This window comes from Acipenser ruthenus, chromosome 6 (assembly GCF_902713425.1).
Source record: "Acipenser ruthenus chromosome 6, fAciRut3.2 maternal haplotype, whole genome shotgun sequence".
NCBI classification, from domain to species: Eukaryota; Metazoa; Chordata; class Actinopteri; order Acipenseriformes; family Acipenseridae; genus Acipenser; species Acipenser ruthenus.
The window spans coordinates 41,894,368-41,922,362 of record NC_081194.1 but is presented as its reverse complement, the minus strand read 5'-3'; the positions used below and the strand labels follow the sequence as shown (position 1 = coordinate 41,922,362).

The 27,995-nt window shown below is 36.6% G+C and overlaps 1 protein-coding gene across 2 annotated transcripts in view; it reads right to left on the bottom strand.

Annotated features, from left to right (window-relative positions):
• Positions 1-27,229, bottom strand: part of crim1 (cysteine rich transmembrane BMP regulator 1 (chordin-like)) — a 285,572-nt gene extending 258,343 nt beyond the window's left edge. For both annotated transcript variants that reach the window (XM_059025390.1, XM_034017044.3), the window contains exons 1-2: positions 26,422-27,229; positions 19,730-19,903 (exon numbers count right to left, since the gene is read on the bottom strand). In XM_059025390.1, coding sequence (XP_058881373.1) covers positions 19,730-19,903; positions 26,422-26,731 — 484 coding nt within the window. In that variant the 5' untranslated portion in view covers positions 26,732-27,229. The remainder of the gene's footprint in view (positions 1-19,729; positions 19,904-26,421) is intronic.
• Positions 27,230-27,995: the final 766 nt, after the last annotated feature.

Genomic DNA, 27,995 nt, shown 5'->3' with positions numbered 1-27,995 from the left:
ATACTGTAACTAACATAAAACATATTTTTTTAAAATAAATTAGAATCACTGTTAAAATTAAATAAAGTGGGTTTATATATGGAGCATAAATAAAATAGTCCCCACGGAAATCTGCGGTAAAACTTCCTAAAATCTGCAATGAGAAGAGTGTTTTCTGTGGCAATAACTTGAATGAAAAACAATGTTAATGACTATAACTAAGAAAAAGTAAGTCAGTTAGTTGAATTCATTTTTTTTTTTATTAAATCGCATTACTAAAATCTGAAAAAAAAACCAGAACAAAAATGTTTGCCATATTTTATGGAAATAAAAAAAAAATACAATAAAGCAAACTGTTTTTTTTTTTAGTTTTTTTTTTATAAACTTTTACAGCACTGACCATTGGATGCCATTTTTAAAATATACACAAAACATAACAATTCTTAAATACAGTTATGGCCAAAACATTTAATCACATAATAACAACATTTGCCTAGCAGAATAAGATTGCAGTTATTCAAATTAGCATTGGTACATTTTACAAATGCACGGTTTTACAAATGTGTAAAAAAAATATATATATATACAAAAATGTTAAGTCATCCCAAGTAATCAGATAATGACATTTCCGGACCTGCAACATAGCGAGTACAAGCAAGGTCCTTTTTCTCTGACCCTTCACATAGGAGTAACAGAACAACGCTTTGAATATTACCTGATTTCGTTCTTCAGTAGCCACTGTTTATCTATCCATGGTCGATGTCACGGTCTTCTGCTGTTTTAACAGAAGCTATGACGGTGAGTTATTGGAGATACTGGACTTGCATTTTGCATTTGTGCCCTATCTTTTGCTCACAGATGGCCTTAGGAATCTCTCCATGGTTGAACTAAAGCTCGCACTGAAACTCTGCCACACTTCTCACTATACAAATAGCGTGTATGCACTCTAGTGACATGTACAATGAGAGTAGGAAGCAAATGTTTGAGTTTTCTTTTTTTTTCCACCCCAAAAAATTGAAAATTCCACGGGAGAGAGCAAATTCCATGATTTTTTTCTGCAATCACGGAATTGTTGAGGGACTAATAAAACACTGATAGAACAGATTGCCCAACAGAGTCACCAAGCTTACATTTACCAGTAAGCTAAATGGGGAAATGTGCCTCATACACACGTATGTTAAAATCACTGTGCTATAATGATATAAAAGTTTAGAATGGTAATGATTTAATCTTAGTAATTGGAAGAACATGGAATACTCTTCCTTATCATAAACAAGGAAAGTGTGTCTATAATAATGGTCCCTCTCATTTACCCTATTTTTTTCTCTCATCTAAGGGTCTGAATTAAAGTATGCCTCTATCGCAGAAAAACACTTCCCTCTCATGCTGGAATTTGGATGGCCCCTGACTCAAGTCATCCGATGCTCTAAATATTGATGACGAAGCAGCTCCTGGCTGGCTCCTGGTTTTCACCACTGCTCTGCATTTAAGTGGCTCTCTAGTTACATCAATAGGGTGCCCAGTGGGGCTCTGGTTTAGTCTGCTGCATTGCCTACCCCTCTGGCAGCCTCTTTACCAAGCAGAACGCGAGGAGGAATGATGACAGGATATGTTTAAACAACCCCCAAGTGAAGCAGCAGCAGCAACCTCGATCCTTGTTTAAAATGTCTCTAGACTAGGGAATGTGAGAGGGCCCTGCAATCCAATCCATAGGGGATGCTGATCCTTTTGAGTTGGGTACCACCTTTTGAAAACAAAAACCAGCATGGGTTGTATGTGGAGAGTTAGCAGCACGCAGTTGTAGAATTGAAGGGACCGCCTTCTCAAATGTCAAAGACGTTGACCTGACCTGTAGTCTGAGGTGAGTGGAGCAGCAATGCAGTGTTATAGTAGCACTCAGACTCACTTTAAAAAGCATCATTAAAAGAGTGCAATCCAGGTTTTAATATGCCATCAAAACGAACGCATATGTCACTATATCAAAAGGATGTATCTTTTAAAAAAAGAATTCTGCAGCACAGAGAGAGAGAGAGAGAGAGAGAGAGAGAGAGAGAAACATTTTAATGTTTGCTCTCATCAGGCTGGAAGGCACATAAGCATAGGTTTTACTAGGAATTGGCTTCAACATAGGAGCAGCAAGTTCAATTCTCTTCTTGAATGAGCTTCTACGAGTTCATGGCAAGGTTGCCAACCATCCGTAAAGTTACAGACAGTCAGTAAAAACACTATTTAAAACATGTAAAAAAACAAATATCTGATTTTGGATCGAAATATAGGATGGTATGTTTTGTATTGCTTTGGAGCTTTCACCGGGGACAGTTTACTGACTCACAAAATTGCTAAACAAGTGCGCTATAAAAGAATGAAGTTGACAATGATACTGAACAGTGTTTTAAGCAAAGAGTTAACAAAAGAGCTGACTGAAACTCAAACTGCCATTTACATTGCTAATAGACGAGTCCACTGATGCTACCACAACCAAGAAATATTGCACATTATATTATATATTTTGATTAGGAGATGGGAAATGTACAGTATGAATTCTATCGTTTAGTGGACGTTTCCAAAGCTGATGCAGAATCATTTTTGCTTTAATAATGTGCTGCTTCGAAAAATATGGCATACCTCCTTCAAACTTAATGGCACTTGGAACAGATGGAGCTAATGTAATAATTGGGGTAAAATCTGTCAAGATTTAAATTAAGTGCAGCCTAATCCTTTTCACATTCACTGTAGTGTTGCTGCACTGTGTTCTGTCGATGCATGCAAGACGCTACCAAAGACTGTAGAGCAGTTGTGCAGAGATTTCCACTGTCATCTAACAGTTGCAAACGGCAGCAACACACTTAAGATCCTGAAGCTGTGTTCAACTCGATGGCTTAGACTTTTAGAGTGTGTTCAAAGAGTCCTAAACCAGTATGATGCCCTGGTAAATTGCTTTATATCAACGAATAAAAAAATAAAAATAAAAACAGGCTAGTTACAGTGGACCAAATTGGTCAGCAGCTGTTGGACCCAGTTACAAATTATATTTCCTCTTTCTGACCTCAGTATTACCAGCATTTGTGAATTTTAACATTGTCAAGGAAACACTCCAAACAGTTAGAAGAATGCCAATTAACAATACTGTACTGAAAATAGTACACATTCTTCAAGCAAATAGCCAAAGCACAGAGAGCTGGGGAGACATCGTCCAGCTTGCAATGCTTTTCTCACAGAATGTTCTTAGAAATATGCTGGATAGCCGAGAATTTGAATTTATGGAGTATCAAGTGACTGACTTGACGTATCTTAAGACGTGATCTGGAGGCTGATGAAAACTGGAGTTTTTTTTTTTTTTTATGAACCTTATAAAAACAACTGTCTACAGACATGCTGAATGGAATTCTTACTTTCAAGACTGCCATTAAAAATAGCACCAGCTTCAGACCAACTAAGCAAATGATCCCGTCTGCAAATGTGTCCATTTATAACCATAAGAAATAAATAAGACCTGGTTCACGGACAGTTTGTACTTTTTGTAAAAAGAAACAATCACGTCTGGGGTCACAACAATTTGTTTATTTCTTAGCAGATGCCCTTATCCAGGGCGACTTACATTTGTTACAAGATATCACATTATTTTTACATACAATTACCCATTTCTACATTTGGGTTTTTATTGGAGCAATCTAGGTAAAGTACCTTGCTCAAGGGTACAGCAGCAGTGTCCCCCACCTGGGATTGAACCCACGACCCTCCGGTCAAGAGTCCAGAGCCCTAACCACTACTCCACACTGCTGCAATAATTCATATTACTGAGAAGCATAACAAATGTTATTCATCCACATACAAAAACCCACTGTAGGTCTACAAATCCATAAAGTAACTTGAAAAAGTCTTCAGTTTACTGTCCTTCAATGCAAGTATGCATCTCCATCCATTTGATCAGAAAATAATCAGTGAATTGATGTGAAAATGTAGTGCTGGGACGATAAAGAGTATACCTAAAATCACTGAAGTAAATCCGACTCATATACTATTACCTGGGCTGCTGCCCAGAAGGATGAGTTGGTTAAAATTATGACCACAGAAAAAGTTGGAACCAGTGCTGTTCATTTTCTGTATTATTTCACAGTTTTGCCTTCTGCTCACTCTACTTCACCATAAATCTTGTTTTATTTGCATTCCATGAAGATATTTTAAGCTGCAGTCACACAGGTTTCCTCCCTCCTATTTGCCACTCTATCAACTGAAGAGCCATGGTCTGCAACTGCAGTACCTGTAGGAGCTTACAAATGTATGTTTCTTGTCTTTAATTTATATAGGAGCATGAACTTAAGCAGCTGAAAATACCTTAACAAGGAGAGACACCTTGACTTTAGCACAGTGAAAGCAAAATTTGTGTCAATTCCGAAATCTCATGCTATCAGAAGTGGTAGCGATCTCAATCTAAAACAAGTTAACAGACACCGCTTCAAACCCACTTGAGATCAATCCTTCTCGGCTTTATTGATCCCCATTCGTAATACAGAATTGTGTTATCATTACCTGACATTGCCCTGAGCGCACAGAGACTTCTAAAAACAGCAGTGATCAATGAAGCCCCATAGCTTCTGGTCACACAATATAATATACATCAATAACAAATTAGTAACCCTCTCTCTACCAATGCATATATATTTAAAAAATGTTTGTGATTTGTCAATTTATCGCAAAAGGAAAAGCAAATACAGTGGAGATTTCAATTGCAAATGCTTCTGGTGTGCAGCAGCACTGAGTGATTGGTTTAGAATATGCATCTATCTTCCTGACATGAGTGATCTAAAGAAAAAAAAAAGAAACAGATGAATTCTGCCCTTTAAGACTGGATACCAATAATCCCTACTTTTCTGCTCTAACAACACAACTCCCACAGGTACTAAAAGACCAGTTCTCCTCCATTTTAATGCATACTAGCTAACAGGTCTAAGGAAATCACTAAAGGGGATATTCAATCAAACAATGCAGCATCCATGTTAATTCCCTGTTCTATTGCACCATTCAATTAAACTTTTCAGAGGCAGTATGCTTTAAATGAATAGTTTAAAGAATGATAGCAAAGGTTTGACACTTTTGAAAGAAGTTGTTCTCTTACTGTATGATGGGAAGCTTTACTGAACAGCAGGGCTTTTTATTTTAAATACCCCTTAGCCATAGTTTGTAATTAATAAAAGCAATATGTATGACAAGTTCAAAGTAATATTATCAGCCCAGTTTGAAAGTGAATTCCACTGTATACCCTGTACTGACAAACAGCTGCTTAATCAGAGAAAGCTGTTGGAGCCCCCCTCTTCAGGATTCTCATTCCAAATACTGTAGCTGTAAGAAGCCTCTAAGATAAATGCCAAATGTCACACATACAGGTGGCTGACCATTATCAGTGACTTTGCCTGGGGTGACATGTATAGTCTATCAAATGGCACTAAAAAAATGGAGGTTGTCAAGTGAAAACTTCAGGAGAGATAAATATTAGTAAGGCAGTACTAAAGGTCATATCTGAAGAGCCAAAAATGCCTTGGTTTTGGACATTCTTATTTTAAATCAGAAAAGGGAGAAAACTACAATGTTGTACTAATATCTTCTTTGTCAGTTTATTAAACACAAAGCAATACATGTTTACATCTTTCCTCACAGTATTTTTGTTCTGTATATTAGATTACGCACATTAACTGATTGAACCTGTCTAAATTGCACAGAGATGTAACAGCGACTGATTGGCTGACACACTGACATACCCTTGGAAACAAAGGACAGAAGTATGCTTTGGTACATGTACAAGATCTAAAGGTTGCAGCAAAACAACTGAGCTCACTGGCAGACGTGAATGAAGAAATATCTGCATATCTCACAAAAGGCAGGAAACAACTGATAGCCAAGATGAAACTTATGCTAAACCATAAGGTGTAAAAAATATATGTACAGCTATGGCCAAAAGTTTTGCATCACATAGAATATAGGGCTCCTGATTTTCCATTCTGATTTTTTTAAAATTACCAATTGTGTTTTTTTCTGTTTTTCAAAATGACCAATTCCGTTTTTTCTGGTTTTACCAATTTATTAAAAATTAACATAATTGGAACATACATAAAAAATAATTCTTTTGTTTTTTACAAGTCCCTGAGATACTGTAGTTTTCAGGAAAAATCTTTCTTTTGAAATGATTCAGACATCATTAAAAAAAAAAAGACAAACTATGAACATAATTTAGATATTTTATTTAACATCATGTAATCAAAGAAACTATAAAATGATATTGCAAAAGTCTACTGGAAGCCATAATAGTAGTACTGTATTTCATGTTAGATTTCCAATTGTCACATTTTTCCATTTTTGTTAGTTTTTTGTTAAGTATATGGAAAACTACAAAGCGGTATATAATTCAATACGTTAACGTAACATTATTCAGCAGGTTTTACTTGACTCTATTAAACAAAATGTGTTCATTCTATAGGGTGATGGAAAACTTTTGGCCATGGTTATATGGCAGAAAGCCATCAAAACATTTTTGGATTATTGAATCACAGCATTAAAACTTTGGCTTTTTTTGGCTGTCTGGAGATACCAATCCTACTGAGAGAAACTCTGAATACAGTTCAACATAATAGACAGAACTTTGCAGTAGGGGTATGGCAGGGCAGAAGCCCTGCTGGTTTAAAGAGTGTGTGTGGGAATGTAAGGTTGGCAGAGATGGGGCTACATCTACCCCTGCCAGCAAGCACAGGTGTGGCCATTCCCCAGTTAGGTAACTGAGTTCTAACTGGGGTGGCCACATGTATAAAAAGGAAGCTAAATCTTTTGTTTGTTGGAGGAGATTGTGCTGTGATATTTGTATTGTTTTGCACCATGGTAGTGAAGGCTAATGCCCAGACTACAAGCGTGTTGTTCTTTTGTTTAAACCTTTTTTTTTGGCCCTCATGCTGCGTTTTGTTTGTTCCTGTTTGTTTTTGTGTTTAATAAACATGCAGACACACGCTTAAACTGCAGCTTTCTGTCTCTGGGTTTAAATTCCTGCCGGTAGCCAGCCTGGGCTGTGACACTTCAGCAACTAATCCAATACAGCGATCTCTGTTCTCTCATGCTTTATTTTTTGTAATTTCATGACTAAAGCCGTGCTTTTGATTTGTATCATAGCACTGGAGACTGAAGTTGTACTTTTATCCAATGGAGAGTTACTCATCCAGCAACAGCACATGTGCGAGTTTCTCTATCTTTCTCAACCAGTGTGCTTAAATCTAAAAGGATACCCTTGGGGGCTACGAGGTCAAAGTTGGGCTTCCCCACTCTTTACTGTATGACAGTTGTTCACTCATGTTTCGGGTGATCTGGAAGAATCTGTTTTTGTACATTTTGCAGTTTAGCACCACTGCTATGAAAGATTTGTTATGCAAGTGTTGTACCTACCCATTAAGAAGTAAGCGACTGTAAGACCAACAGATTCATTCCACATATGCTAGGCAGTTTCTACTATTCCCCCCCCCCCCCCCCCCCACTTTTTTAAGCTGTACAGTGCCACATACCAACAGCCTCCCACTGCTTCTAAATTTACAAAGAGCGCTGTGCTCTGGATATTAAATGTCTATTTATGGTTTTATGTGCTCTAAAATTGTGCAATTTATATCAAGATATGTATTTTTTACCCTTCTGAGACTGATGACCAGTGCTGCAAGGCACAAAAAAGAGGAAAAACAAGATGTGGGCGATTACTGGTTCACTGGAATTGCTAAAATATATTTGCCTTATTTTTATGGTACACATCATTAGACCTGCAAAGTCTCAAATACAAAACTTTTGGAGTTTTTTTTTTCACTTTAAAACGTATTTGTTTTTTTTAAAGCAATTTTATCATAATGAAAATCCTGCTGTCTGGTTTCTCTTCAGTTCAGTGTGCCTCAGGACCTAGTCATAGTACCCTTTCGAACTATTTCCCATCTGTTTAATACTGTAGCACCACTTATTTCGCAAGTTCAGACAAATGTCCTATACTGCTTCTGATTCCAGTACCCTTCTATTTAATTTGATTAAGCAAGCACTATTTGATTCATGTACCGAGGCATAACTTAGACAAAATCTCACCGATGAGAAAAGATGTAAAGCCAAACAGATTCAGAATAACAGCTATAAAGCCATACCAAACACATTCTTCACATTTTTTTTACCAACTCCACCTTAACTTCAGAACTTGAATAGACTTGCAAAGCTCTACTGTATAGTATGTGGCTTATTTGTCAGGTACTGAAACAGATCCAGAATCTGGAGTTGTTGTTTTCATATTTGTAATTTTTATTTATTTATTTTGCTTTGCATGAGCCACCCACTGAAACAACAAACTATTCAACAGCGCTGGGCCCAGAGCAGAGAGCAGAAACAGGTTGCTTTTGGCAGGGTTTCTGTCCTCTGTGCACACTGAAGCCTGTGAACAGCAAAACTAGCTCCCCAGCACAAACATATTCACTGCTGTAATCTTGCCAAAAAGTATAAAGACACAAACTCAAGCAGTGGAATGTGAGGCATTTCCTTTAATGTCCTCTAGCTTAGGAAGGTCAGGAGACCATTAGAAAAAAAAGCTCCAAAATTACCATCGTCTCACTGAATTTCTCTCTCACTCAGTGAGGACAAACAAGCTTTCCTTGCACGCATGTTTTAGTAACATTTAACTAGATGAGTCTCATTTTAAACAGTAATACTGTTTGGAAGCCATTTTTTGGTAACACAGAACAAATGTATTTATTTTAAGTCTCAGTGAATGCAGGCTGTGACAGGATAGCATCACATCCCGGATGTTACTGGCAGTAAAGAGACCCAGTAACACAAAGCTACAGTTTTACATGGAAAGCACACTTTAAAATGAACAAAAACAAACAGGCACAAAATACACACAACACAAGGGCCAAAAGAAAAGCATTACACAAAACAAAACAGGCTGGGCACTCACCTTCACTATGACGTTTACAATTACACTCCAGTTTCCCACAGGTATACTCACCTAACCCCCCTCCCTAAAGAAAGGCTTTAGGTCTTCCTTTATACAGATGGCCACTTACCTGTGATTGTTGGCAGGGACAGAATTAACCACAGGCTTATCAGGCACACTACAATAACTGATGCCTGGTATTGGCAGAAAGTAACCTAGAGGGAAGTAACCAGTAACCCTGACAACTAAAGGTTTCTCTGCTGTTAACTTGAGGCATCATTTTACTAGCTTGACCATGGTGAAGGTAGGTGTGTTGTATATACATAAAAGTATAGTCATTTGTTTATTAAAAAACATTCTGGATTTTACTATTGTAAAAGCTACTGGGACTCAATAACCACAGTAACTCACCATGGCTATTATACATTTTTTACAGTACAGGTATTTGAAACATCATTAACAAACAAACAAATGTTAATACAGAAAAGTTACAGATTGTTTAAGTGGTGTGATTGTAGGTACTGTACCATGTAATTATTCACTCAAACTATCTCAAATTCTAGACAAGTTAAAAGCAATTTAAAAATGATAGCTCACTTACAGGTAGTGTGCTAGGAAGTACATGGAGAATCCCACACACAACAGTAACCAAATAATTAAAGTAAAACAAGATTGTGAAAAAGACAGATATGTTGTCGTAGGCTAATTCTTTTGCCTAGTAGAAACCTTGAATAACCAAAATATGTATAAAGGGCATTCTGCCAAGAAGCTGCAAAAAAAAATTAAGAAAATAAAAAACATATGCTAAACCTTTGTTTCCACTTGAAAATACATCTTTCAGTTATTCAGCAGTTTAAAAACCCCTGAGCCTTGGTGTTTTGTGTTTTTTTTAAGTATTTATCAAACAAGAGAAAGGCCCAATGACTATTAAGGACACAAACCCGCAAGCTCTAAGCAAACCAGCAAATGGTTTCTCCTTGATCAATCCCAAGTACTCCAGCTCCTTTGTGGAACAGCTTACCCACTGAATCACTTTCAGGTCAAGGCACTAGGTTTGTCAATCAGTGCGTTTACATGGCCAGTAATATACCACTAGTATTCGGAATACTGAATTATGTGAATATATATTCCGCCATGTAAACAGCATATTCGGAATATGAAGAGGAATATTCCACTCTGTATATTCGGAATATTGGAGGTGGAATATTCCACTAGTATGCAGAATACTAGTGGAATATAAAGCCATGTAAACAGCATGTTTCCAACTATGAAGCTTAATCCACAATAGACAAGTGCAATAACAAATACTCACAGCAGTAAACATGACGGCACGTGTGAGAAAACACAGCTACTTTTGGTCTGATGAGGAGACATCACTTTTACTAAGGATTTTAAAGCCGTAAAACATCTTGATGGCAAGGAACAGAGATGTGTAGAAGTGTTTAAAAGGATGGCGGAAAAAATCACGAAGGAGTGTAGCAATGTGCCCCGCCCCTGTGTGCATTTGTGTAATATGTTGCGTGTGGTGTGTTAATGTTGGTGTATTGTAGTTGGTACACGGGATATAATGTGGGTAATGAGCATGAGTGTTTAAAATATATAATTGTATTTAGGCACGGGGATCACTTCACATGCATTTAAAGTATTTCATAATACGTGAGCACGGGAGTGCACAGATTAGTTCACGTGCTGGGATTCAAGTGAATAATTAATTAGTAATTGAATCCCGGCACAACAGTATATATAGATTCATGTAGCACTCACTCGGGGTTGTGTGTTCGTGAGTGGAGAACAGGTGAGAGAGAAAGAGATATTTAATAACAACTGCTATTGCGCGCTGGAAGCACCAGCGCGGTACTTGTTTTTTGGGTTTGTCCACGTTTGTTATGTATGTCTTTTTTTATGTTGGCGTAAAGTGCCGTGTCCTGTGTTTTGTTCAAACTGTTTATTTTCTGTCTTGTGGATATTAAATAGAGCATCAGCGCATTAATTTACCATTTCACCGTCCTGTGTTTCCTTTCCTGGGTCTGACGTCACCACTTAGCCAGCCTTGTGACAACGGGTATTTGAGAGAACTGTGGATCAAGTTCATCATCGATGTAAAGTATTAAAAGCACAGTACTATAAAGCAAAAAGCAAACCAAAAAAAAACGAACACAAGTGGAGCGAATCTATCAGTTTTTCCTTACTGCAACCTTGTGAATGACATACTGGGTAATCGCCCTTTGTCTTCACCGACCCGGTGTAGCATGAGAAAGTGCATCCTGTGAGATAGTGCAACCCTTCAGCGCAGCCTTGAGTTTAACATTTTAAAACTAGAAGAAGAAACAAGCACATATTGTACATTTTCCTCTTTGCAAGCTTTTCCCACATCTGTACTTTTGCTGTAGGTGTGTTTATTTCCTCACCTTTTTACTCATATTACAAAATTGACGGTAAGTATATAAAAAAAAACTAGATGTTGTATTCAATGATTTATTAAGTGTAGCGCTGTATATGACTAGTAATTACAAAACAAAAAGGAAAAATGTATTTATTATGTAAGGGTTTATATATATATATATATATATATATATACAGCTCTGGAAAAAATTGAGACCACTGCAAAATTATCAGTTTCTCTGGTTTTACTATTTATAGGTATGTGTTTGGGTAAAATGAACATTTTTGTTTTATTCTATAAACTACTGACAACATTTCTCCCAAATTCCAAATAAAAATATTGTCATTTAGAGCATTTATTTGCAGAAAATGACAACTGGTCAAAATAACAAAAAAGATGCAGTGTTGTCAGACCTCGAATAATGCAAAGAAAATAAGTTCATATTCATTTTTAAACAACACAATACTAATGTTTTAACTTAGGAAGAGTTCAGAAATCAGTATTTGGTGGAATAACCCTGATTTTCAAGCACAGCTTTCATGCGTCTTGGCATGCTCTCCACCAGTCTTTCACATTGATGTTGGGTGACTTTATGTCACTCCTGGCGCAAAAATTCAAGCAGCTCGGCTTTGTTTGATGGCTTGTGACCATCCATCTTCCTCTTGATCACATTCCAGAGGTTTTCAATGGGGTTCAGGTCTGGAGATTGGGCTGGCCATGACAGGGTCTTGATCTGGTGGTCCAATCCTCAGAGTTGGGGAACATTGTCAGAGCAGAAGGAAGCAAGTTTTCTTCCAGGACAACCTTGTACTTGGCTTGATTCATGCCAAAGCTGCCCGATTCCAGCCTTGCTGAAGCACCCCCAGATCATCACCGATCCTCCACCACATTTCACAGTGGGTGCGAGACACTGTGGCTTGTAGGCCTCTCCAGGTCTCCGTCTAACCATTAGACGACCAGGTGTTGGGCAAAGCTGAAAATTTGACTCATCTGGGGGTGCTTCAGCAAGGCTGGAATCGGGCAGATTTGTCTTTGTGAAGGACGCATTATTCAAGCCAAGTACAAGGTTGTCCTGGAAGAAAACTTGCTTCCTTCTGCTCTGACAATGTTCCCCAACTCTGAGGATTGTTTTTTCCAGCAGGACAATGCCCCATGCCACACAGCCAGGTCAATCAAGGTGTGGATGGAGGACCACCAGATCAGGACCCTGTCATGGCCAGCCCAATCTCCAGACCTGAACCCCATTGAAAACCTCTGGAATGTGATCAAGAGGAAGATGGATGGTCACAAGCCATCAAACAAAGCCGAGCTGCTTGAATTTTTGCGCCAGGAGTGACATAAAGTCACCCAACATCAATGTGAAAGACTGGTGGAGAGCATGCCAAGACGCATGAAAGCTGTGCTTGAAAATCAGGGTTATTCCACCAAATACTGATTTCTGAACTCTTCCTAAGTTAAAACATTAGTATTGTGTTGTATAAAAATGAATATGAACTTATTTTCTTCGCATTATTCGAGGTCTGACAACACTGCATCTTTTTTGTTATTTTGACCAGTTGTCATTTTCTGCAAATCAATGCTCTAAATGACAATATTCTTATTTGGAATTTGGGAGAAATGTTGTCAGTAGTTTATAGAATAAAACAAAAATGTTCATTTTACCCAAACACATACCTATAAATAGTAAAACCAGAGAAACTGATAATTTTGCAGTGGTCTCTTAATTTTTTCCAGAGCTTTATATATATATATATATATATATATATATATATATATATATATATATATATATATATATATACAGACATGCTCAAATTTGTTGGTACCCCTCCACAAAAAACGAAACTAATTAGTTTGAAATATCACTATAATCCAATTATTTATTATCTTTTCTAAGGGGTACCAACAAATGTGTCCAAGCCATTTTAGAATATCTTTGTAGAATTAGCAATAATTCATCTCTTTTCACAGCTTCTTTGCTTTATTCAATGACATACCAAAGGCATGCAAGTATACATGATAAAATAGCTTTTAATTTCATCACTTTTCAGGAGGAATGAAGCATTATTTCAATGAGCTGTAAGGGTACCAACAAATTTGAGCACGTCTGTATATATACAGACACAATTACAGCACTCGACAACACAAATTCAATCAAATGCTCTTTGAAAAAGTTTTGCATGTGATTACGCATGTGAAAACTATGCATGTGATTACATAGTCATATATATATATATATATATATATATATATATATATATATATATATATATATACACACACACAGTATTTGCTTTATTTATTTTTTTACTATGGTTATTATTCTACTGTACATTTGTTTACTGTAGGCTCTGTTGACGATGTGCTTGGCTAAACAGGGGCAACTCATCTTCAATCTTTTTTCTTGTTATATTAAGAAAGACATAAGCGTGGATGTCTGCGTGAACACATTGCAATGGATTAAGACCCACAAGCATCTACACAATCTCAAAATATCATATTCCATATTTGAAAAAACAAAAACAAATAACAGAAATATACATCCACACCACCAGCTCTTTACAATAATCAACAAACTACTACAATCAGCACTCTTGGTTTGCAGTGGGAAGCAAGGTACGCATGTGTTAATGGCATAAAAGGAATATTCAGTTTACCATGTAAACGCAGAATATGAAAGGAATAGGAGAATTCCACCTGCATGTATACAGAGCACTCGGAATATTCTAGTATTCCAAATACTTCATATTTTGAATACTTGTGCCATGTAAACATACTGAATGAAGTAAAAATAGCAGCAAACTTCACCAATACATGTAAACAATTTCTGAAGACTTCTCCCAGTGGATATAAACTATAAACTACACTGTCCACACCAGGGACTCTAGTTTTCCATTAACCTCCTTCTTTAAATGAGGAGCTGCAAAAAATCAATAAATACATAAATAAATTCAGGGGAAAAGGTGTACTCCAAGTTTCCAATAAGTTTGTTTTATTATTAGTCACTTACACAATAGTTAGTTATGATAAAAAAGACAAGTCAGGAACCAATGACATGTTTCTGATGCAAACAGTGGATTTTATGAAGATAATTTAATGGCAAGGACCCGATGTAAAATAAAAAAAAAAAATGTTAAAAAGGGCTGCAAGTCCAGGGTGATTGGAACTGGCTCAGGGTTGCAAGAGGCTGCATAGCTGTAGGAAGGCGTAATAAAGTCTTAACACAGGCTGCTGAAACAGAAGGGGGACCCCCAACACAGTAATAACCAATCCTCATTGACTGAGAACAAGCTGTTTTGAAACATTGCTCCAGTCTACAACTGCAAAATCTATATTCCATGCAGACACTTTTCCATGAAGGCACATGCAAGATAATTTATTTTTTTATGACCACAAGGATCTGATTTAGTACACTGCATCAGACTTAGTTTAACTGATGATCCCAATGATCTAATCAACTTTTGGTACACTGCAGTTGGGATTTGCAATGATACTAACATTAGTCTAAGCAAGTGGATCAAATTCACTTACTGTTGGGCGCATCAAGTGGACTAGACCTCTTGTGCTGCAGTTGACCTTTACCTGTCAGATAGTAATAAACTTTTTAATTTTAATCAGAAACAAACAGATAGTATTTGAAACTGTTCATGGAAAACAAGACATTTTGATTGAAACGCTTTTAAGGGTTCTCTGTATAATGTATCTTAACCTACATTTATTAATAATAATAATAATAATAATAATAATAATAATAATAATAATAATAATAATAATAATAATAATAATACAGGGAAACCCACTTAATGTCACACTCTGCATATTATCACCACTTCAGTTATTATCACAGTGCTTAATATCAATCAAATTTATGATATTCAGCTGAATTGCACCCCATTTAATATCATTTCAAACTGTTTGCATGATCACGTTTCTTGTCATGCAGCAACTGCTGGCTGTGCAGCATCTGTTCTCACTTCAGTGTTTTGTTTCAAATTAAATTGGAAAAGTGTCGTAAAGGAAAAGATTTGGACATAATCACAAAGGCTGAAATAATTACTCTGTAAGACTAATGAGAAAATATCACTTTGGGAAGTGACCGGAGTGCATAGGCCCTACATGTAAATACAGTCAATTCTCATTAAAACAAATTCTCTAAAAGGTCCCAGCAGTCGTTTATTGGAAATTATTTCTTAAAATAAGAATTCACTTAACACGAATTTCATATTAGTATCGAATTATTTTGGAGCATTCCCAGTGAATAAAAATGTAAATAAAACTAAACACCATGGTTAGAACTGCTGAGTGTAAAGGCAGGGCCATAGCCAGCCATGTCCAAGCCCCCAAACCCCTACCTAAAATGACCTAATAATATTCACAACTTGGGGCCTCAAGACTATTGTATAGAACTGCAGTTTACAAGACACTTCCACTAGCGGTTTAGCATTTGAATATTAATAAGATGGATTTGCTAAATTGTGGACTAACAAGGGAATGTATTTATTCCTTATTATTAGGCTAGTATGTACTTCTTTCTAATCAACATTATTACTTTGCCTTATCCATGACTGAATTAGAGCATTATATATATATATATATATATATATATATATATATATATATATATATATATATATATATATATTACTGTATGAATGCATACTAACATACTATTAATATCATGATCCTGCCTATTGTTGAATGTTCTGGAACAAAAAAAAAAAAAATGATAGTTGATTTTACAAAATGAGTAAGATCAATTCCTTGCAAAGGTAGTGGCTTAGTCATAATAGATAATTTTCAAATTAATCTTATTATTAGGCTGTTATGTACTTCTTACTAGTCAACATTATTACTTTGCCTTACTTTGAAAAAAAAAGAAAAGTCACTAATAAGCTTTTGCATTTGATTTTGCGAGAAAGCAATGTGTAAGAGAGCCTAAATAAATAATTATTGGTATGATTTTAACCGGGCATGTGCCTCGGGTGCCTCATAGCTGGCTACGGCCTTGTAACAGATATTGGGAAATGTATTAACTTGCATCCACATTACTGTAGTGCTGTTTAGCGACTACATATCCTATGATGCATTTGGAGTTGTCATAGTGATAGTGCTCACACGAAAACGTGCAATTTTCTTGCAGACTAAAGTGAAGGTGTTGAAAGCAGTGGATAATGCACTATCGTGCAAGAAAAAGAAAGATGTTGCTACTGATTTCTATAGCGACTTGATCTTCAGCATGTGACACCTGCTGGTGAAACATTGTATTTCAGTAGTAATCAGTGACAAACCAGTTTCTCGTCAGATAGCCTAACGACGGGGTGTCAAACTCAGATCCTGGAGGGCCGCAGTGTCTTCTGGTTTTTGTTCCACCCGAGCTCTCAGTTACTTAATTGGTCTAATGATTTGATTAATTGGACAAATGTAACACTTCTCTCCAGGTCTCAAAATGTTTCATAGGTTGTGAACCTTGAATCAAGTGCATTTTTTAAATCATCAACTGTAAAAGACCTTGAAAAATATGAAATATGTCCAATTGAACAAATAATTAGATCAATTATGTTAATTGTGTATCGCATTGACCTCAATTTTATCGTGGAGAATACCACACCATACTTATCATGGCTACTGCTGTATAATAACACTTACACAACAACAACCAAAAGCTTAACCAGATCTATCTTACACATCTGTGAAGAATAAGATTCACTCTGGACATGAGATAAGACGTCTTTAGGTAACTATTATAGTTACTAAAACCTTCTTCAGCATTTGTGCAAGATAAGAACTGTATGAATGCATACCAACATACTATTAAAATAAAAAAATCATATTATCATATATATATATATGATTTTACAAAGGTAGTGGCTTAGTCATCACAGATGTTTTTGAAAATAATCTGGAGCAGGGGTTCATGAGAAACTGGTAAATTAAAAGATCTGTACCATTTGGGCTACAAGTATGGTCCATTAATGTATAGAGTAGATCAATGCTGGGTGGAACCAGGGGACCAATTGAACAGTCCAGACTCTTGTTCCAAAAAACTAATTTGTTTTTAATTATCCTTGGGGGATCCCTGAGTCGTTGTGAACCAGACCCTGTTGTTGTATTGCAGAGGTGGCAAAACAGAGTAATTCAGCAGTCTTTTTTTTAACAGCACTGTCAAGCTTGCATATTGAACAATTCAAGTCTTTTTCAGCGCTCAGCACAACACGTAGTGGCAAGTATATCAGGCAAATCTAGTTAGCCGGCACCAATTAAATCAGACACAGGCTGTCAAGCCCCCAACGCACCTCTGCACATTCCTCTGAGTAACAGCTTTGCTAAATAAAACTTCAAGATGATGACAATTACCGGCAGATCCCACTTAGGTAAACCTCTCGTCTGTTTTCACAGCTACCAGTAGCAACAACACACTACTTTGCAGTCAGAAACAAAGCCACTGTTATGAAGGGATTTGATTATAACTGTGATAACCACCCCAGCACAAACCCAAACAATGTCCTTGTTTGCAAATTGTGGCAGGTCAAGACCAAACATGCAAAGTCTGACATCCACACCCCCAGACTAGAACAACAAGAGCTGTTTGTCAAGCACTGTATTGCCAGCTGTTTCCTTTGTATGGAAATTTGTATACCTGCAAATTGTATAAAACATGAAGTTTGCCTTACGGTGTATTTAAACATACACATACTACATTCATTAATAGTTTAGACCTGTTATTCTACATTTGGTTTACTTTCTGCCAGCCTTTTCAGTGACTACAATATAGGCAGACAAAATGTTGCTTTTTTATTTTGTTTGTTTGGTTTAGCACAAACTGTTTCTACAAATACAATACAGACTGTAACAAAGAACATTTAGAAAATAATATATTTCACATTTGAGAGTTTACAGTCATTGGTAAATACTAGAGAAGTTCCAGAAATGGGCATGTTGTTTTCATAATGGACAAAACAATATAATTCCATGTTCAGCACACAGAGGAAACACTCATAATACCTGTAGTTATCAAAACGCTAGCAAAACAAACAGCAATCTGAAGGTACAGTAATAGACACCCGCTAAAGTAAAGATGCAGAGTATTTGTTCAGCTTAAAAGCCTGTAAATATGTTTTCATACTGCCTGTCATACGATTAGAGTAAATGGCACTTAATATCCTACTGTACGCATCCTGAACTAATAAATGAATGCATAAAAATCTCACTTATTGCAGTTTTATAACATTACCACAAGTATGTCTTCTGAAGCATTTACAGCCTGTTGAACATAGCTGTAATTTCACACATTTCTAAAGCCTAATTTGCACAGGACTAAAAATCACCACACAAACAGGTGGTTTCAGAATTTTTACAGACATCGTGAAATTTAGTCCCGTGCGAACATTCCATTTCTTTTTATCCCAGATAGTTTTCTCAGAGGTGCTCCAATTTTTTTACAGGACATCGGGACCTTCTGTAAAATTTCAAAACTCAGGTGTCCTGTGTCTTTTTACTCCTGTGCGAATCAACCATGTCAGTGTTATGTTAGAACTGATACAACATTTCCGGGATATTTGCATCAATGCAACACGAGACTTTAGAATAAACCATAATATAATATTAAAATTGGTACAATCTGTCCAGAGATTTTACAGTTCAGCAAAACACAATGATTCGGCATAACCAATTGGGGATTGGGGGAAAATACAAAACATAATTGGCGACTATTAAAAAATTGATGCTTTGAACGGTGCATTTGAAGATATGTAAGGAAATACATTTCACTCAAGGGACAAAATGGTTATTCTATCCTTTGGAAAAGAAGTTACAACAAAATTATTTATTTGCACCCGGTTCACTGTTTACAAATAATGCACAAAAGCGCCTTCTCTGGCCATAACATCACATTTCATTTTGAATTTACCAAATTTTCTTGATGAAAACTAATCCACGTGTGGGAGGTTACTAGACATCCACCGCTTCTGAACCAACACTGAGGACAGTTGATTTTCAGTCCTGTGCGAATCATGCTTAAGAATGAGTCTGAAGGACTCAGTGAAATTGCACACTAAATTATTTGTGCTAATGGTATGCACACAATCAATGCATTTGCTTGTGAATTTTAAATGTCAACAGTTTTTGCTGAAAACACTGAGCTGTTTCCATTCAGTCATTTTATGGAAAGGATAAAGCTTGTGAAGGTTTGGACAATTTCCTTCATTCCTTCATTTCTTGTAAAACTTAGAACATGCTGATTCTGTATTCTGCTTAAGATCAATAGATTTATCAAGTGGACAGATTGCAATTACATGGTTGGTATTGTCAATGGATTCCACTAATTGAAAATACCCAAGTTCCTTTCTTTTTTGGGAATTAGCTGTGATTACCATTTGTAGGCAGCTGAACACACTGAGGCAATCTTAATAAGGACATAAAAGGAGATAGGTGCTTACCTTCGATCCTCTTTAGCGCCGACAGACAAGCTTCCTGGCTTGGAAATTCAAATGGATTATTACAGGTCCGAATGCTGTCACACTCGCATTTCCCATTTATTATGTTGCAGCCTGTTATCAGGTTCTCATTGCAAGGCTCAAATCCAAGTAGCTGATCATCATCCCAGTTTTCATCTGCATCAGAAAGATAGAGATTAGTGTTTTTGTGAAAAAAAAAACATATCATAGCATAATATTTAACTTTTTAACTCTGCGTCCACCAGAGATGGAGTCTCGAGACCTGGTCTTGGTCTCAAGGTCACATTTTGAGGTCTTGGTCTTGATCTCGGTCTTGACAAGTCTGGTCTTGGTCTTGATCTCGGTCTCGACATGTCGGGTCTTGATCTCGGTCTCGGCACCTTGGTCTTGATCTCGGTCTTGATCTTGGTCTCGGCACATCTGGTCTTGGTCTTGATCTCGGTCTCGGCACGTCTGGTCTTGGTCTTGATCTCGGTCTCGACACGTCCTGTCTTGATCTCGGTCTCGACACGTTTGGTCTTGGTCTTGATCTCAGTCTCGACACGTTTGGTCTTGGTCTTGATCTCGGTCTCGACACGTTTGGTCTTGGTCTTGATCTCGGTCTCGACACGTTTGATCTCGGTCTTGATCTTGGTCTTGGCACGTCTGGTCTTGGTCTTGATCTTGGTCTCGACACGTTTGGTCTTGGTCTTGATCTCGGTCTCGACACGTTTGGTCTTGGTCTTGATCTCGGTCTCGACACGTCTGGTCTTGGTCTTGATCTCGGTCTCGACACGTTTGGTCTTGGTCTTGATCTCAGTCTCGACACGTCTGGTCTTGATCTCTGTCTCGACACGTCTGGTCTTGGTCTTGGTCTCGGTCTCGACACGTCTGGTCTTGGTCTTGATCTCGGTCTCGACACGTCTGGTCTTGGTCTTGATCTCGGTCTCGACACGTCTGGTCTTGGTCTTGATCTCGGTCTCGACACGTCTGGTCTTGGTCTTGATCTCGGTCTCGACACGTCCGGTCTTGACAATATGCTCTATTAACTTATATCCTTATTTTCACCCAAATTCACACGCACTCATAGACATAAACAGTTATTAATGACAAAAAATATGGTTTAATTACAAAAAAATGTAAAATACACTCTAGTAGCATTTAACGTCCTCTCAACATAGACCACACATTTACCATGGGTAAAACCATAGCAACGAGACACTGATTGGCTAGAGAGATGAGAGACTAGAAGATGTGCCAATCCTGTACAAGCAAAAGAGAATGTGAGCAATACAAAAATGAACAATACATTCAATTGTTGAGCAATGAAATGTTTAAAGCAGCAATTCTAATAGTTAATTTCAAGCAGAATGTATACAGTACTGTAATCTGGTTATACCAGTGTCTTCTGCTAATCCACTGTGAAAAATGTATCAAGCAAACACAATTCTTCAGCCTATGTATAATTGTATATCATGCTTATATTTATAATAATAATAATAATAATAATAATAATAATAATAATAATAATAATAATAATAATAATAATAATAATAAACAAATAAAAGTGAATGCATTGTATTGCTTTATTATTTCTAAAAGTCTGATGTGAAAGATTAAGAAATTTTTGAAGCACAATCCTATTTGTGTATGTGAAAACATAAGAATATAATTATTGAAGCCTATGAGCCAGCCATTGAATATTACTTTCTATGTAGTTGACATATATACTGGTCTCAGGCTTGGTCTTGATCTCAGCATATTGGTCTCGGATATGCTGAGCCCAGTATCCATCAACAGAAAAATTATTTATATTGCATAGCAGTTTGAACCACAACATGCTATAGAAGATCAGAGGTCAAGGTTAATAGAATATTCCACCCATGGTTTTTATACAGCCCTGCACATATGAAGTCTGTATCAAACAGTTTCTGAGATACAAGGTGTAAAATGTGCTGTGTTTTTAAGAGGAGCAAAAGGGGGCAAAATTACCCCTCCCAATATTCTAAATTAAAATAGGTTTCTTGATTATTTATCAAACTGCTTCATTTACATTGGTGCCAACAGCAGCCTGCCAGCAACTTTTAGTGTTTTTGAATGAGAAATAAATAAAGGTAGTTTACTTAAATTAAAATACAGGAAAAATAAGAATAAACTAAGACATTGTTTTACTGTTTTTGTGCTTAACATTTTTTTTTTGTTGCAGTTTTTACCTTCTACCAAAGACAAACATTTGTCATTGACTTGTTCAAACTCCATCTCTAAAACCAGAAGAGCCTCAGTTTGGAGCTCAGTGAGCCATATGCTCAACAGCCATTCACTGGACAGCCCTGTCGTAAGGATTGGACAGCATATAGGAAATGTGTCATGTTCAACATAAATCCTTATTTTTTATGTATCTGGTTTGCATAGATACATAAGTGGGACTTCACAATCATTTTTTAAAGCATGCACAGAAACATGCACACTGCTTCGTATGAATTATCACTCTTGACATAGCTAAGGCTGCCATAAATGCAAGTTGTTATTCTTGGTATTCCTCAGTAGAAAACATTGTCAATCAATTACATAAATAGGAAGCAGGGACAGGTGTAAGTGTCAATGTTGAAAAGGAAAGTTCTGTGTTGTACAGTGCAGGCGATGTGAAAGACCATATATGTCAACACCATCTACTCCATACCTATGTCCAAATCCATTACTATGTGACTTCCATCTCCACAAAGGCCCCGGTATTCAAACAGAAACTGTACCAGTTGGCACACTACAGTTAATGTACCCTTGTTTGTAGACATACCCTAGATTTTCTAGTACCCTTGTAGTTGTGAACCACTGTCCTCCCCAAACCCTAAGCCAGCCCTACTGTACCAGTACTCTCAAAGATGCAGCTTTGCAATGCACATTAAAAGTAAAGGTGTTGCCTTATCAGCTTGAAGCATTACTTCATTATCACCATGAAGCCTGACCTTCTTAGATACCAGAAGCTAAGCAGGACATTGTTTTGATAGTAGTTACCCATTGATACATACAGTGTGAAATGAAACCTCTGGGAATCCATGGCTAAACAGACTGCCCTTCCTCTGGATGGCTAGCTAAAGATCTTATTATTATCTTATTATACCGCTGGGAGCGCAGGATGAGTCATAGAGCTTGGACGACTCCAGGCTGTGCAAAAAGGCCGAACTTTGCTGGAGACTCCAAAGGGGGTGTCACATTGGCTCTGACGCTCCCAGGGGTGGGGATGGGAAACTGGCAGGGTCTTATTCTCCTCATCGTGCAACAGCAAACCCTACTGGCCAGACACCGAGTACATTCAGAGTGGCTAAAAAGCAGGGCTGATCTGTCTTCTGGGATAGGTAGCCCGTCCGCCTCTGCTCTGGAATGCTCGGTGTAAAAGCTATTCTGGCTTTAGGCTTGTGAGATCAGAGGACACTCATAAATAAAAAGAATAATTGGTCGCTCTAAATTAAAAATAAATAAATAAATAAATAAACACACAAAAAACTTTTTTTTTTAAATTATTGTTAATCTGAACTGCAGTAGTAACCCACAGAAATCATCAGGATTTCCACAATTTGAAACAAGGTGGCCCAAGGGCAACAAAATAAATAAAACATAATTTAGCCCTAGTGGCCCACCTAGAGAGCAGCCTGACAATTCTGGACAGCATTAAGTGCAATTCCCCCAGTTTTACACTGAATAGCATTATTCTACCAGAAGGTTGTTTATTGCTGTTGTCAATATTGGTTTACATGCGCCATAATAAACTGAATGGACCAAATGAAAAGAAAGAAGATATTATATATATATATATATATATATATATATATATATATATATATATATATATATATATATATATTAAACCTTTGCTTTACTAGGTAAGCACATTGAGATTAAAATCTCTTTTACAAGTGCGATCTAGCCAAGGAAGGCAGCAGCAACACAATAAAACACGGTACAAAAACTCAGATACAAAAATAAAATACTTAAGACACAAACAAATCATAATAATACAGTCAACAATCAGTGAAACCGTCAACAATCAAAGAGTAACAAGTCTACTCAACTACTTAGAACATGCACAACTCTCCATTAGATAATCGTGCAGCTTACTCTTAAATTGTACTAAAGTTATTTGGGACTGCAACTTAAGTTTAGATTGTAAATCATTCCAAGATCAAGGAGCAAAAGAGGCAAATTATCTTTTAGCAGCCTCTGTACACACTTTAGGAACCGTAAAATTCAAAAAATGTATGTGATCTAATACTGTAGTTACAAAAAGCGACTATAAAGTATTCATTTATATATGGAGGTAATTTACAAAGAATAGCCTTATATAACAGAATATACCAGTGCTTCAGCCTTCACAAAGCCAAGGAGGTCCAGCCAACCAAACTGTACAACACACAATGATGAGTACTGTAACTTGAATTCGTATTATATCTCAAGGCTGCATGATATAGGGCCCAGGGTGTTAAGGGTTGTTAAGGGTGATGCAATTTTTATTTTGTTGTAACTACAGAAAAACAACATCGGAGTCTATAAAAGAAGCCAATCATGAATTTCAATTTTGTTGCAGGATTATCAATATGGACCTTAATCGAGATTACTGTCCAGCCAGATACCCAGATACTTATAGTTATCAATTTTCTCAATAACTGTTATCTAAAGTAACTAAAGATAATTCTTTAGTAGCATTTGTCCTTGTAGAAGAAAATACCACAGTTTTTGTCTTACTAGAATTTAAAAGAAGCTTTAGATTAATTAAGGCTCGTTGAATGGAATCAAAATCCATGCCTGCAAATTATTGATTGCCAAGGGGGGATTACATGAGTATAATATATATATATATATATATATATATATATATATATATATATATATAGTGGGGGAGGGGATTTTATAGATAGAAATCCTTATATTGAAAGTCTAACATTGTAAAATAAAATCTAAATAAATTGTGTTGTGTTATTGTATTTAAGTACAGTACATATGTTATATTAACTATTTTATAGCCAAGGTATATTGTATCTGGATAACATGAAAGAGAATTTCAGAGTCATTTTCAGAGTAATCACAACTAAAACCTTCAAGAATTCGACTAGGTGGTGTGGAACATTCTGTTAAATAAACTACAGATTTCATGTTTAAATAACATTTTAGGATCATTGTAAGAGCCTTGAAAAAAACTAAAACGTTATAAAACAAAAAGAAAGTGGTGCAGGTTAAAACGTAATCGTAATAAGACGACATGTTTTGCGTTTATCTAACCTCATTTTGAATATAGACATTCCAAGCTAACTTGTGATTGTGATGTGCAAATACATTCTGTTTCACTTTGAATCTGGTCTAAGATCCGCTCTTTTCATCCGTTTTTTAGTCTTATTGGTGCCGCCTACTGGCTACCAATGCACCACCATAGAAAAGTTTTTCCTGACGCGGTTTTTAAGGTAGGGAAAGTCTACTACGCAAAAAAGAAGATGCGTATGGCTTTCATTAAAATCGATCAGTATGTGGTTTACAATAGGAAACAATGTACCAAACATATCTGGAATACCTTTAGAATAAAACTGGTGATAAGAAGCTAAAACAACTTTGGCAGAAACATCTGGTTTGAATAATGTTTGAGTATGTAACTAGTTACTATGCTGCAGTCTACTAAAGCATGGACCTGGGTTTTTATTTTTTTGTGAATCTTGCTATACAGTACCGTAGTACATTTGTAAGACACGGGCAAAAGAACAGCACAGTACCGTAATTGAATAGCCTAATGTTTCACCGTCATGAGCAGTTATATGCAGACGTGCAGATCTAATAGAACATGGTTTTAGTAGTGTATTTCAGTTGTAACACAATCACATCAATTTGCGAATATATAGCTAATCCACAAAAAATATTATATATATATATTTATATAATTAAAAAACCTCCCTTCGTTTATGATAACCACAGGCCATTAACATATTAAGATTAGCGATGTATTAACTAAATGTGAAACACCACTCCGTGAAAACATTTTAAAAGGACCAAGCATCTGATCTCCGGAATTTGACGTGCAGCTCCTTGGCGTTGAAGTAAAATATACGAGCTCATGCGCAAGCAAGCGGCATAGCAAACATTCCTATCAAAAAAAAAAGTGGAAAGGGTTGTCTGGCACCAAATCCAAAAACAGCACGGAATCTGTTACACCCCAAAATAAACGGAAACCCCACATGCTGCAAACTGATTAAGTAACATTTTAATGAAATGGACTGCTCTAGTAAATGCATTATAAAGTCTCCTGCTACTATGGAAGCTGATTGGCATGGATCTTTGCCATACACAGTACTGATTACGAGATTGCTTTAACACCTGGCTCATAACATTTAGAAAAACAAACCATACAGTATTTTTCAACTAATTTAACTTTGGCTACAACCAAAAAAAGATAATTGACATTCAGCTAACTTTTAACATCTCATGCTAGATCATGATAATTTAAATATTTGGTAACAACTCATACTGTCCTTCATTCATCTTGTTGGAAGATTCCATCGTTTTTTACGCACAAAACTATATATTTATTTGATCATGTTGGGCATTGGTTTGAAGCTTGTAATTTATGCCTGAATAAACATTCATAAATACATAGCCCCATTATCATTTGCATTTAATAACAAAAATAATATAATACATGCTTTGATTATGATGCATACCTTCACAAACCCCAACTTCATATTCCGTAATGGAATCACCGTTCAGTGGGGGTCTGATAACACACCGCAGACCACGATCACAAGTCCCGTACAGTCCATAGACTCCCCCGCAGCTCTCGTTCTTCTGCTTGGCACAAACCGAACAGCAACCGCAGATACCCAAAACTACACTGCCGGGGCAGTTCTTGGGCTCCTCGCATTTCGATTCATCACAGGGCAGACACACAAGGGCTCTGCTACTTTTTGCCATCAGGATCAGAAGTTGAGCGATTAGCATGCATTTCGCAGTAAGGTACATCATAGAAGCCATTTGTAATAATGTATCCAAGAAGGCAGGAACAACAAAGATAGAAATCAAATCGAAAAAGATACGGTTCCAGCAAAGATAGTGTGTGATCTTATTTTTTCTCGTTTCCTTAAACTTGTTGGATGTAAGTCAGTGTTGGTTAAAAAAACCAAAAAAAACAAAAAAAAACGATAGTTTTTTAACGATGATCTCGATTTAAAATAAAACTACTATCCCTCACTGTGCACTAATATGCAGCATGCGACAAAGTTTCTTACTAGTTTTTCTCCACTCTACAAAAAAACTTTTCTACTTTTTTCTGCAGTCAGAAGTAGCTATCCGATTGCATCAAAACCTAAAAAAATATCTTCATGTTTAGTGCTCTCGAGCTCCGATCGACATCAGTAACGCACAAACCTCAAGAAAGAACAAAATCATTTTGTTTTGGTTACTTGACTTAACCAAAAGCTTTCCTGTCACGAATCTGATCTGTCCCCGTCTTATGTGTATCCCTCTATGAAAACCCAGCACAAGGCGTTTCACTCGCTTCACCCTTCAGTCCTGTTATGACCTCATAGTAAACCCCGCCTACTTTTCCATTAGCTTTGTCTCATTGGGCAGATGATTCCATATATTGAAAACGAAATGTTGGCACATGAGCAGGGTATAAAATCAACAGTGCTCTTCTGAAGCTGTGGTAATTGCAGGTGTTGAGCTGAGAGACATTCTCTGGTAGGCATTTACATAAAGCATATACTGTAAATGCATACTTTCTAAATACATAAACTCTGCTATTTGCTAACTGCAAAACATATTATTATTATTAGTAGTAGTAGTTGTAGTAGTAGCAGTCGTAGTCGTAGTCTTAGTAGTCATAGCATTATTATTATTATTATTATTATTATTATTATTATTATTATTATTATTATTATTGTTATTATTTTAATCTGCACAGTTCTCAATCTGTCTAATAATAGTACTAACTGTTTGAGCATGGCAAACAGCTGAGATGGCGTTGATGATTTAGGCATGCTGGAGGAAAAAAATAAAAGTATAATTTATGCAGTATTTGATGATTATTTCATTGGCCACTTACTTGGTCCTGTTTTTTGTTTAATATACTGAAACAAGCAGTGCAGACTTGTTACCACTATGTGCCAGAAGAATCTCAGGACACTGCACTCTAGCAGGCACCTCACAGGGGATTCCTGGGAGAATAATGTAAATAGGCTTGGATGCTGGGACTGTTGTCTTGTTATTGCATTATAGCTGGGGCTGTGTGAGAGTG